The 14,312-nt window shown below is 48.1% G+C and overlaps 1 protein-coding gene across 1 annotated transcript in view; it reads right to left on the bottom strand.

Moving 5' to 3' along the window:
* The window catches only part of CIMIP2C (ciliary microtubule inner protein 2C), a 65,066-nt gene extending 54,400 nt beyond the window's left edge, over positions 1-10,666 (bottom strand). The window contains exon 1 of the mRNA XM_063915005.1: positions 10,379-10,666. Coding sequence (XP_063771075.1) covers positions 10,379-10,452 — 74 coding nt within the window. The 5' untranslated portion in view covers positions 10,453-10,666. The remainder of the gene's footprint in view (positions 1-10,378) is intronic.
* Positions 10,667-14,312: the final 3,646 nt, after the last annotated feature.

Genomic DNA, 14,312 nt, shown 5'->3' with positions numbered 1-14,312 from the left:
CAGCTACTGAGTTAACACTAAGTTACTGTGTGATTCCTGGGACATATAGCGCTGGGGTGTGTGCTGGCATACTCTCTCTCTGTCTCTCCAAAAGGCCTTGTGGGGGAACTGTCTTCAAAAAGAGCATCCCCTGTGTGTGTGGTGTGTCGGTACGCTTGTGTCGACATGTTTGACGAGGAAGGCTATGTGGAAGCAGAGCGGGAGCAAATGAATGTGGGGTCGCTGCCGACGGCGCCGACACCTGATTGGATGGATATGTGGAAGGTTTTAAATGATGTTAATTCCTTGCATAAAAGGTTGGATAAAGCTGAAACCTTAGGACAGTCGGGATCTCAGCCCATGCCTGATCCTATGTCGCAGAGGCCGTCAGGGTCTCAGAAGCGCCCACTATCCCAAATTGTTGACACAGATATCGACACGGATTCTGACTCCAGTGTCGATGGCGATGATGCAAAGTTACAGCCTAAATTGGCTAAAGCCATCCGTTACATGATTATAGCAATGAAGGATGTGTTGCACATCACAGAGGAAACCCCAGTCCCTGACAAGAGGGTTTATATGTATGGGGGAAAAAGGCAAGTGGTGACCTTTCCCCCTTCACATGAGCTAAATGAGTTATGTGAAAAGGCTTGGGAATCTCCAGATAAAAAAACTGCAGATTTCCAAACGGATGCTTATGGCGTATCCTTTCCCGCCAACGGACAGGTTACGCTGGGAATCCTCCCCTAGGGTGGACAAAGCTCTCACACGCTTATCCAAGGGGGTAGCCCTGCCGTCACAGGATACGGCCACCCTCAAAGATGCTGCGGATAGAAACAAGAGGGTACCCTGAAGTCCATTTATATACATTCAGGTACCTTACTAAGGCCGGCAATTGCGTCGGCCTGGGTGTGTAGTGCTGTAGCAGCATGGACGGATACCTTATCTGAGGAACTTGATACCTTGGACAAGGATACTATATTAATGACCCTGGGGCATATAAAAGACGCTGTCCTATATATGAGAGATGCTCAAAGAGACATTAGCCTTCTGGGCTCTAGAATAAATGCAATGTCGATTTCTGCCAGAAGGGTCCTGTGGACTCGGCAATGGACAGGCGATGCCGACTCAAAAAGGCACATGGAGGTTTTACCTTACAAGGGTGAGGAGTTGTTTGGGGAGAGTCTCTCGGACCTGGTCTCCACAGCTACTGCTGGAAAGTCACATTTTTTGCCATATGTTCCCTCACAACCTAAGAAAGCACCGTATTACCAAATGCAGTCCTTTTGATCACAAAAAGGCAAGAAAGTCCTAGGTGCGTCCTTTCTTGCCAGAGGCAGGGGCAGAGGATAGAAGCTGCACAACACAGCTAGTTCCCAGGAACAGAAGTCCTCCCCGGCTTCCACTAAATCCACCGCATGACGCTGGGGCTCCACAGGCGGAGCTAGGCCCGGTGGGGGCGCGTCTCCGAAATTTCAGCCACAAGTGGGTTCACTCCCAGGTGGATCCCTGGGCACTAGAGATTGTGTCTCAGGGATACAAGCTGGAATTCGAAGAGATGCCCCCTCACCGATACCTCAAATCGGCCCTGCCAGCTTCCCCCTTAGAGAGGGAAATAGTGTTAGCTGCAATTCACAAATTGTATCTTCAGCAGGTGGTGGTCAAGGTTCCCCTCCTTCAACAGGGAAAGGGTTATTATTCGACCATGTTTGTGGTACCGAAACCGGACGGTTCGGTCAGACCCATATTGAATTTAAAATCCCTGAACATATACCTGAAAAGGTTCAAGTTCAAGATGGAATCGCTCAGAGCGGTCATAGCAAGCCTGGAAGGGGGGGATTTTATGGTGTCTCTGGACATAAAGGATGCATACCTTCATGTCCCCATTTATCCACCTCATCAGGCGTACCTCAGATTTGTGGTACAGGATTGTCATTACCAATTCCAGACGTTGCCGTTTGGTCTCTCCACGGCACCGAGAATATTTACCAAGGTAATGGCGGAAATGATGGTGCTCCTTCGAAAGCAAGGGGTCACAATTATCCCATACTTGGACGATCTCCTCATATAGGCGAGGTCCAGAGAGCAGTTGCTGATCAGCGTAGCACGCTCTCGGGAAGTGTTACAACAGCACGGCTGGATTCTAAATAATCCAAAGTCGCAGTTGATTCCTACGACTCGTCTGCCCTTCCTGGGCATGATTCTGGACACAGACCAGAAGAGGGTTTATCTCCCGATGGAGAAGGCTCAGGAGCTCATAACACTGGTCAGAGACCTATTAAAACCAAAACAGGTGTCGGTGCATCACTGCACGCGAGTCCTGGGAAAGATGGTGGCATCATACGAGGCCATTCCCTTCGGCAGGTTCCATGCGAGGACCTTTCAATGGGATCTGTTGGACAAGTGGTCCGGATCACATCTACAGATGCATCGGCTGATCACCCTATCCCCCAGGGCCAGGGTGTCTCTCCTGTGGTGGCTGCAGAGTGCTCACCTTCTCGAGTGCTGCAGATTCGGCATTCAGGACTGGGTCCTGGTGACCACGGATGCAAGCCTCCGAGGGTAGGGGGCAGTCACAAAGGGAAGAAATTTCCAAGGGCTGTGGTCAAGTCAGGAGACTTGCCTTCACATCAATATCCTGGAACTAAGGGCCATATACAACGCCCTAAGTCAAGCGGAGACCCTGCTTCGCGACCAATCGGTGCTGATTCAGTCAGACAACATCACCGCAGTGGCTCATGTAAACTGCCAAGGCGGCACAAGGAGCAGGGTGGCGATGGCGGAAGCCACCAGAATTCTTCGCTGGGCGGAGAATCACGTAAGAGCACTGTCAGCAGTGTTCATTCCGGGAGTGGACAACTGGGAAGCAGACTTCCTCAGCAGGCACGACCTCCACCCGGGAGAGTGGGGACTTCATCAAGAAGTCTTCATGCAGATTGCAAGTCGGTGGGAACTGCCACAGGTGGACATGATGGCATCCCGCCTCAACAAAAAGCTACAGAGGTATTGCGCCAGGTCAAGAGACCCTCAGGCGATAGCTGTAGACGCACTAGTGACACCGTGGGTGTTCCAGTCGGTTTATGTATTTCCTCCTCTTCCTCTCATACCCAAGGTGCTGAGAATCATAAGAAAAAGAGGAGTGAGAACAATACTCATTGTTCCGGATTGGCCAAGAAGGACTTGGTATCCAGATCTGCAAGAAATGCTCACAGAGGACCCATGGCCTCTGCCCCTAAGACAGGACTTGTTGCAACAGGGGCCCTGTCTGTTCCAAGACCTACCGCGGCTGCATTTGACGGCATGGCGATTGAACGCCGGATCCTAGCAGAAAAAGGCATTCCGGTTGAAGTTATTCCTACGCTGATAAAGGCTAGGAAGGACGTGATGGCTAAACATTATCACCGTATATGGCGAAAATATGTTGCTTGGTGTGAGGCCAGGAATGCCCCTACGGAGGAATTCCAGCTGGGCCGTTTCCTTCACTTCCTACAGTCAGGAGTGACTTTGGGCCTGAAATTGGGTTCCATTAAGGTCCAGATTTCGGCCCTATCCATTTTCTTTCAAAAAGAACTGGCTTCTCTACCTGAGTTCAGACGTTTGTAAAGGGAGTGCTACATATTCAGCCCCAGTGGCACCTTGGGATCTTAACGGGGTGTTGAGTTTCCTGAAGTCACACTGGTTTGAGCCACTCAAAACCATGGAGTTAAAATTTCTCACGTGGAAGGTGGTCATGCTATTAGCCTTGGCTTCAGCTAGGCGTGTGTCAGAATTAGCGGCTTTGTCACATAAAAGCCCCTATCTGGTTTTCCATATGGACAGGGCAGAATTGCGGACCCGTCCACAATTTCTGCCAAAAGTGGTGTCATCTTTTCATATGAACCAACCTATTGTGGTGCCTGTGGCTACTCGTGACTTGGAGGATTCCGAGTTACTACATGTGGTCAGGGCTTTGAAGGTTTATGTAGCCAGAACGGCTAGAGTCAGGAAAACTGAGTTGCTGTTTATCCTGTATGCATCCAACAAGCTGGGTGCTCCTGCTTCAAAGCAAACTATTGCTCGCTGGATCTGTAACACGATTCAGCAGGCTCATTCTGCGGCTGGATTGCAGCTTCCAAAATCAGTAAAAGCCCACTCCACAAGGAAGGTGGGCTCTTCTTGGGCGGCTGCCCGAGGGGTCTCGGCATTACAGCTCTGCCGAGCAGCTGCTTGGTCAGGTTCAAACACTTTTGCAAAGTTTTACAAGTTTGATACCCTGGCTGAGGAGGACCTTGTGTTTGCCCATTCGGTGCTGCAGAGTCATCCGTACTCTCCCGCCCTTTTGGGAGCTTTGGTATAATCCCCATGGTCCTTACGGAGTCCCCAGCATCCACTAGGACGTTAGAGAAAATAAGATTTTACTTACCGGTAAATCTATTTCTCGTAGTCCGTAGTGGATGCTGGGCGCCCGTCCCAAGTTCGGACTTCTTCTGCAATACTTGTATATAGTTATTGCTGCAATAAGGGCTATGTTATTGTTGCATCAGGGTTGATCTGATGCTCCGTTGTTGTTCATACTGTTAACTGGGTAAGTTTATCACAAGTTATACGGTGTGATTGGTGTGGCTGGTATGAGTCTTACCCTGGATTACCAAAATCCTTTCCTGGTACTGTCAGCTCTTCCGGGCACAGTTTCGCTAACTGAGGTCTGGAGGAGGGACATAGAGGGAGGTGCCAGAGCACACCAGTATCCAAATTCTTTCTTAAAGTGCCCTGTCTCCTGCGGAGCCCGTCTATTCCCCATGGTCCTTACGGAGTCCCCAGCATCCACTACGGACTACGAGAAATAGATTTACCGGTAAGTAAAATCTTATTGTCTACAGTATATCTATATATGTCATGGCTGGAACTCTGTCCAAAATACTGTGCAATATCCCGGGTGCCCTTAGTGGGATGACACAGGTAGTATAAGCAGAAATACTGTGGCACATACATGCCGACATCCTGGCTGCCCTCTCCCGGCTCAGCAGGGGGGCGGGGCAGGGTTATGACACGCATTTGGGGTGGACGGAGGCGGAACAGGGGTGGGGTTATCGCAGCACATAATTTAAGCCACACCCCCTGCTCTGTAATGCTGCGATTACCGGCATTATACAGCAGGGGGTGTCGCTATGATGACACGATTCAGCAAGAATCGCGTCATCAACTGCCGGACCGCCCACTTTACTCACTAAGTGGGCGGCCGGGCAGAGGGGCCCCTAAAAAAAATCGGGAGACTTGCCTGCTCTTCCGGGGGGCCGGGAGGGTCACCCGATTTTCGGGAGCCTCCCCCCATTCCGGGAGAGTAGGCAAGTATGCTGTGGCAGTCTCGGGACTTACTAATGTAACAATATATCCTGGTGATGAGCACTAATGTGTGAGCCAACATTTCAGTTTATTCAGCTTTAATCATAGTGAGTCCTGAAAGTTGTGTGTCATTTCTGCATATACTATATGTTTGTGTGTGTGTGTATACAGTGATTGCACTTACACGCTATAGCGCATCCTTTATCCCAAAATTACAATGGAGGATCCTCTTTCACAAAAATGATGGTGTTCCAGGGAATGCGCTCTGCAACCAATGCAGCTTTTATGTGACTGTCCCACGATCCTAATAGTGAATATATGGTGAGTGGGTACTTCTCGTGTGCTAGACATGCCCACAAAGTGGTGCAGCCATGCAACTAACAGGGTGTGGCCACACCTCCTGCAAGGGGGGCCCCGGGAAGTTACTGTACTGGGGCCCAGGATTTCTCTTGGCAGTCCTGATCGCGCTCACCATACTAAAGACGGAGTAAGGGTTGCGCTGGAGCAGTCAGGAACTTCTCCACAGTGACCCGCTCCGAGCATCAGATCCTGTGCGCTGATGTGACCCCGTATGCTGTAAAGTGAGCTGCCGTTTTGCAGCATCACTTTACTGCACCAGGGGTCACAGCAGCGCACAGGAGGACCCGATGACCAGCTGCCCACATCGAAGCACCGATGACCGGCTCCTATGACAGGTGAGTATGGTTTGGGGTTTTTTTTTACTTTTTTTTTTAATCTGCGATTAGCTTGTGTATCCATCGGACACACAGAGCTGATCATCGGAGCTCCGTCCTCGCACGGCTTTCTCTGCCGGGTGATGGGGGAGGGGGAAAGCTGTGCTGAAGGCTCCATATTGCAGTGCCTCCCTGTGATTACGCCAGCTGAAGATGGTGTAATTACCACAGGGCTCATTGCAGGGTTTTTTTTTTACGAGTGTTCTTTAGTAAATTTGCCCAGATCACATTTCCCATTATAAGTATGGGGAATGTGATCTGATTACTTAAAAAAAAAAGTGGGGTTGGAGCAGTTTTTCACAAAAGCCCTTTAATACATTGAAGTGATACTAAAATAATGTGATAAGGGGGTGAAAACAGAGAACCTCCTTTTTCACATTTTTTTTTCTAGTAAAAATAATGTTAATAAATATGCTCCTAAAATACCCCCTAAATAATTGTGAAACAGCCCTGAGAGGACACATACAGTATCGCACTTGCAGAGCGCACGTCTACAGGTTACCACTGCAGGCAGCATTCGGTCGCTACACCTGTGCTCTGCGCCATCACTCCTCCCCATACAGTCCTGTGGTCGTTGCATTTTCCGGATAATGAACCAGAAGTGTGTCTCGGTGTCCCCAAGTAATAATGATGAGTACACAGCCGTCCCCTGCGCGCCATCTATCGCCCGGCTCCATTATACCCTCGTGCTTCATTTTCCAGCGGATAAAACAGAGGTGATTTGCATGTGCTGTCAGGGAGGCTTCTGTACAGTCTAATGACAGATTAAACACTGACATTTCCGTAATGCAGAATCCATACAGGGCAGTCTCCTATGCCTCCCATTCCTGGTGCGTGCACCCGGCGGGATTACCCTGCGTGCTGCTTGTACAAACACCGTCGTGTGTGTGATATAACAATGCATTGCGTCCGTTCCATTGTTGTGTACAGGTATGTTACCAGTCTGTTGTAGTAACAGTTGTCTGAGGTACAGATTCTACCTGTACTAAATGAGGATGACGGGAAAGGTGTCATTATCTACAGATCAGTAACATAACTAGCTACACATTATGTAAATATGTGCCTGCCAGGGGGTAGATGGAGCAGAGCAATAGTCTGCAGATCACTAGGTAGGTGACATGTTCCAAGTATCACAGGTGCTGCTTCTAACGCACCGGACCACCCCCTGCCCCTATAAGCACCACTTGAATACCATGCACACCAGCAACCGCTCACCGCCGCTCTGCTACACGTGTCACACCTCCCAACCTTCAGGGCCCTCTAGCTGGAGCTGTGTCACCTCAATCAGGCAGCGCCATATTCACAGCACTCTAGGCCATGGACAAAGCATTCACAGGAATATATGAAAATAATAACATATCCCGTCTGCAGTTCAACGCTGTCTCTCCACAGGCTTCCAAACAGTGACTGGCTATAAGCACTCTGATTGGTGGATAACTCCAGCCATCCACCATTCAGCATGCTGACAGCCACTCACAGTCTGGCTGCAGGCTGAGAGGCAGGAGGTAGAGGATGCTGGACTCTGATTGGTGGATAACTCCAGCCATCTACCAATCAGCATTCTGACAGCCACTCACAGTCTGCCTGAAGGCTGAGAGGCAGGAGGTAGAGGATGCTGCACTCTGGTTGGTGGATAACAGGGAACACCAGCACTGCCGAATGTTACTACATATTGCCATAGTATGGAAAATGTATTTAATTTCTACTGGCTGTAGAGTGAGCACTCAGCTGGGAATTAGTAAAAATAATGTTAATAAATAGGCCCCTAAGGAATTTGCCTGCCAGGAGTACTATCCACCATGCACTCTGTGCAGCTTCAAAAATAGGGCTTTACCAAAAAAAGTTAGAAATTGGCGGAAAAAACTGCTGCACTGCAGGTGGGGCAGATATAACATGTGCAGAGAGAGGTAGATTTGGGTGGGGTGTGGTCCAACTGAAATCTAAATTGCAGTGTAAAAATAAAGCAGCCAGTATTTACCCTGCACAGAAACAATATAACCCACCCAAATCTAATTCTCTCTGCACATGTTACATCTGCCCCACCTACAGTGCAACAGGTTTTTTTCCCAATTGCTAACTTTTTTGGTTTGCCAACAACTCTGAATAACCCCCAAAGTTACAACATTTTACACAGGCAAATTGCAGGGACTGTAACCTCCAATACTGCTGTAAGAAGCTCAGTCAGTGACATCATACCCCTAATGACATCACACATAGGCCACACCACAGGTTCTTGTTCTGTGGAGAGATTATCACGCTGTCTTCTATACATACTGACATTAGAGCTATAGCAGGAGCTAAAAGGATTATAGGGGAAGAGAAGAGAAGCAATGGCGGCGCAAAACAAGCCCCTATTATGTGCTGCGTATACCAGGTCTGTGTATAGAAGCAATGCTTTTATTATTGCACTACAGGGAAATAAGCACTATATAAATACAATCATTACTTATTATTAGACTTACCATACTATCACTTTATACTGGGACACTCATAGATTACACAGGTTCTGTGGCTGATAAAACCAGGTGACATGCAGGCTTGGTGTCAGACAGCCACAGAACCTGTGTAAATAACCAATGTCCCGGTTTAAAGGGATAGTATGGTAAGCCTAATTATTATCTATTAACGCACCCCATTTAGGGGGGTATCCAATTAGCTGTTATAATAACCCGTTTTCATGGCAAAAAAATGCAAAAACGTGGCCCATAATATTGCAGCTATCCAATTACTCGTATGCGGTAATTCTCAATAGGGTTTGTGGCCACTTTCTCTTCACCTACTCTGAGAAGGTGAAAAGTTGGGAAAATCTCTATATTTGGGTAAAAATGTTGGGACTTGAGGCCTAATTCAGACCAGATCGCAAAAGCAAACTCTTTCTCTAATGGGCAAAACCATGTGTACTGCAGGGGAGGCAGATATAACATGTGCAGAGAGAGTTAGATTTGGGTGGGTTATTTTGTTTCTGTGCAGGGTAAATACTGGCTGCTTTATTTTTACACTGCAATTTAGATTGCAGATTGAACACACCACACCCAAATCTAACTCTCTCTGCACATGTTACATCTGCCCTACCTGCAGTGCACATGGGGCCTAATTCAGACCTAGTTGCTGCAGCGATCACTTGTGCGATCGCCTCTGCCTGATTGTCGCGGGGCGTGGCGGCTGTGTTTTAGGGGTGCGGCCCGGACAGCTGTGTGTTACGTCACACGCAGCCGCCGCAATCCTAAACATGGCGGGTAGCTGCCTGCCTTCGCACCTAGGCTGAGTAGGCAGAGGGCTACTCGTCAGATGTGTAAGCATCGCCGCCATACGATGATTTCACATGTCTCTGTGAGGGGGCTGGATCCGGCGTGCGTGGCGGACTTGCTTTGTGGTGGGTGTCCCTCCGTATGGCAGAGAGTTTGATCGTAGATTTGTGTTTTTTCACACATCAATGATCAGGTGTGAATTAGGCCCTTGGTTAAGAACCCCTTGGACCACCCCCTTAATGACTTAATTAGGAACTTTTGAATTTTTTATTACTTTTAATTAGCCAATAATAAGATATTTTGGCGTGGAAAGTGCAGAGTGCTGGAAATTGGGGTAGAAGCCGGGACGGGTATACGGGGGCGCTCTGTGACTGGGGCAGGTGTTTTTAGGCTTGCAGGTGGGAGTAAGTGGTCATTTTCACAAGATTTTTCAAAGTACCTTTAATTGACCCAAATATACACTTATAATATACCCAATTTCATGTACCCCGAATGTAATGAGAGCACTTATTTTACACAAAAAGCTTTTTATAATTTTTCAAGTGTTTTTAAAAAAAAAAAACATATTGCAGCCATTTAATACATTTTATGTCCCCCAAATCTTTTTATAGTGTCCTCTGATATACTTCTATATTGTTATCCTATGTCACATTTTGGGGGTACAGGCTGATTTCCCCATTTTTGTCTGCGCTCTTCGCTGGATTACACATTGCAGGTCACCGTTTTCGCCATCTTCTAATACGATAGGTCAGAAAACGGGAGCGCGCATACCCAGGATAAGCAGTTTGTTCAAGCGATAGGTGCGATTACTTTACCCGCGGTCACGCTATCACAGCCTATTGGATACCCTCCATAATCTTACACCTGTATATACCAACAGATCACCCGTAGTATGTGTACTGGTAACACAGGTGGACAGGACACTATAGGTAATATAAGGCAGGAAAATACTCTGCGGCCGCCTGACGCACGGTACTGTAGACATATAATAGATCTCTTATACAGCATACACTATAAAGGTCTGGGGAATAAGGGGTTACTCTATATACTATACAGAGGTGTCCCGTCAGAGAATATACAGTACGAGCAGCTTACCCCGGCATGAGGGCGGGTGGGATGTAGGTGGCATTGTTCTCAGTGACCAGGGTGCCGGCACTCCTAGATGCCATCTGTCAGGTGTAACGTGACTCACAGGGAAATCCAAGACCCCGAACTGCAGGCTGTATATCCGACACTCCTTCTCCTTCTCATACAGTAACCGTCCCTCTATTGTCTCCTGTACACACAACACTGTCACCGAGCAACAGCAATCTCACACTAAACACTACTGTGTATCACCCTGTGCAGCTTCTGCTACACCTCCTGTACAGCCTCTGCTACACCTCCTGTACAGCCACAACACTGTCACCGAGCAACAGCACTATCACACTACACACTACTGTGTATCACCCTGTGCAGCTTCTGCTACACCTCCTGTACAGCCACAACACTGTCACCGAGCAACAGCACTCTCACTGTCACACTACTGTGTATCACCCTGTGCAACCTCTGCTACACCCAGAGCCGGCCCTAACCAATATGATGCCCTAGGCAAGATTTTGGCTGGTGCCCCCTAGCACCACCGCTGGTTCCGCCTCTGATCTTGCACCTCTTTCCCATCACCATCACCCCTCATCCATAGCAGTCCTTATTTTGGTGTTTGTACCCCTTATATTTTAAATAGGAGCAGTTCGCACATTTGGCGCACAGCCCAAAAAGGGGTGTGTTTTTGCTGGCAAGGGGCATGACCACACAATAGTAACCCCAATTCCAATTACGCCACACAGTACTGCAACTTTATTCACATTTGATCATGCGATAGTGTCCATAATCCATATTACATCCCACAGTAGTATCACTTTTCCTTATAAACGTTACTCCTCACAGTAGAGCCCCTTATTCACATTACATCACACTGAATTGCTCCTTATTCACATTACACCACACCTTATTGCTCTTTATTCACTTTAGATGACACAGTAGTGCCCTTTCTATATGCAACGCCACATAGTAGAGCACCTTATACACATAATGCCACACATTAGTAATGCATTTATACACAATTCCACACAGTAATGCCCCTTACACATGAGACACATTAATGTCCTTATAAACATAATGCACTTTACAAATTATGACAACTTTTATTAATGCCCTTTTACACATAATGTCCCTTACATATATGCCACACATTATTAATGCCCTTATACACATAATGACACACATAGTGCCCCCTACACATTTGCTGCACATTATTAGTGCCCCTATACACATAATGACACACATACAGTAGTACCCTGTTACACATATGCCGCACATTATTAATGCCCTTATACACATAATGACACACATAGTGCCCCTTACACATATGTTGCACATTGTTAATGCATTTTTACATGACACACATAATGCTCCTTACACATATTCCGAACACTACTGCACAACCAACCCACTCACATGCACACAGCACTCACACTGCCACTAACACTGTGACCTCTGCCTCTGCTTGGATACAGATGTGTCCTCATAAATCTTGCCTCAATGTTAACGTCGGGCACCTTTTGAAAATGCCTCTTATTTGCATTGCTATGTGGCTAGGATGCACAAGCAGCTTCTAATGATTAAAATGATATGCAGCACGACTATATACTGTGTGAGACTGTGGCTGTATCTGCATATGAAATGCTACACACAGAATACAGGCATGCCACATATCATTTTAATCAGCAGAAGCTGCTGATGCCCCTAGTCATATCAAATGCCCTAGGCAATTGCCTAGTTTGCCTATGCCTATGGCCGGCTCTGGCTACACCTCCTGTACAGCCACAACACCGTCACCGAGCAACAGCACTCTCACTGTCACACTACACACTATTGTGTATCACCCCGTGCATCCTCTGCTACACCTCCTGTACAGCCACAACACCGTCACCGAGCAACAGCACTCTCACTGTCACACTACACACTATTGTGTATCACCCCGTGCATCCTCTGCTACACCTCCTGTACAGCCACAACACTGTCACAGAGCAACAGCACTCTCACTGTCACACTACACACTATTGTGTATCACCCCGTGCATCCTCTGCTACACCTCCTGTACAGCCACAACACCGTCACCGAGCAACAGCACTCTCACTGTCACACTACACACTATTGTGTATCACCCCGTGCATCCTCTGCTACACCTCCTGTACAGCCACAACACTGTCACAGAGCAACAGCACTCTCACTGTCACACTACACACTATTGTGTATCACCCCGTGCATCCTCTGGTACACCTCCTGTACAGCCACAACACCGTCACCGAGCTACAGCACTCTCACTGTCACACTACACACTACTGTGTATCACCCTGTACAGCCTCTGCTACACCTCCTGTACAGACTCTGCTACACCTCCTGTACAGCCACAACATAACACTGTCACCGAGCAACAACACTATCACACTACACACTACTGTGTCTCACCCAGTGCATCCTCTGCTACACCTCCTGTACAGCCTCTGCTACACCTCCTGTACAGCCACAACACTGTCACCGAGCAACAGCACTCTCACTGTCACACTACACACTATTGTGTATCACCCTGTGCAACCTCTACTACACCTCCTGTACATCCTCTGCTACACCTCCTGTACAGCCACAACACAACACTGCAACCGAGCTACAGCACTCTCCAGACACACTACACACTACTATGTATCACCCTGTGCATCCTCTGCTACACCTCCTGTACAGCCTCTGCTACACCTCCTGTACAGCCACAACACCGTCACCGAGCAACAGCACTCTCACTGTCACACTACACACTACTGTGTATCACCCTGTGCAGCCTCTGCTACACCTCCTGTACAGCCTCTGCTACACCTCCTGTACAGCCACAACACTGTCACGAGCAACAGCACTCTCACTGTCACACTACACACTACTGTGTATCACCCTGTGCAGCCTCTGCTACACCTCCTGTACAGCCACAACACTGTCACGAGCAACAGCACTCTCACTGTACCCTACACTACTGTGTATCACCCTGTGCATCCTCTGCTACACCTCCTGTACATCCTTTACTACACCTCCTGTACAGCCACAACATAACACTGTCACCGAGCAACAACACTATCACACTACACACTACTGTGTCTCACCCAGTGCATCCTCTGCTACACCTGTACAGCCTCTGGTACACCTCCTGTACAGCCACAACACCGTCACCGAGCAACAGCACTCTCTCTGTCACACTACTGTGTATCACCCTGTGCAACCTCTACTACACCTCCTGTACAGCCTCTGCTACACCACCTGTATAGCCACAACACCGTCACCGAGCAACAGCACTCTCACTGTCACACTACTGTGTATCACCCTGTGCAGCCTCTACTACACCTCCTGTACAGCCTCTGCTACACCTCCTGTACAGCCACAACACCGTCACCGAGCAACAGCACTCTCACTGTCACACTACACACTACTGTGTATCACCCTGTGCAGCCTCTGCTACACCTCCTGTACAGCCTCTGCTACATCTCCTGTACAGCTGTGATAGCCGGGCAGCAGCCGGTCCATCAGTCATATTAAAAAGCATAATTGCAGTATATATCACACACAGTATAACAATCACATGAGCAGAAAAACATGGCATGCAAACACACAATATAACAATCACATGAGCAGAAAAACATGGCATGCAAAACATCACATGAAACACATCACATATACTGCTGCCTTTTTCCTCTGAATTACAGTCCTGGGTCACAGATGATCATGAATGTTCTAACATCTTCTGGCAATTGTGCCAAACACTTAGAACCTGCCCATGCCGGCCCTTTCTTCCCCAGTTCGCTGGGTCAAAAGAGGTAGGTGGCTTTCATGGGCCCCTCCCAATAAAGTTTTCCCCAAATTGTCAAATAAATCTTCGGTACCGATCCTGTTCGTGACGCCAAGTTGTGATAGCCGGGCAGCAGCCGGTCCATCAGTCATATTTCTCTAA

The sequence above is a fragment of the Pseudophryne corroboree genome, chromosome 4 (genome assembly GCF_028390025.1).
Source record: "Pseudophryne corroboree isolate aPseCor3 chromosome 4, aPseCor3.hap2, whole genome shotgun sequence".
NCBI lineage: Eukaryota > Metazoa > Chordata > Amphibia > Anura > Myobatrachidae > Pseudophryne > Pseudophryne corroboree.
This window is presented reverse-complemented; position numbering and strand designations above follow the sequence as displayed.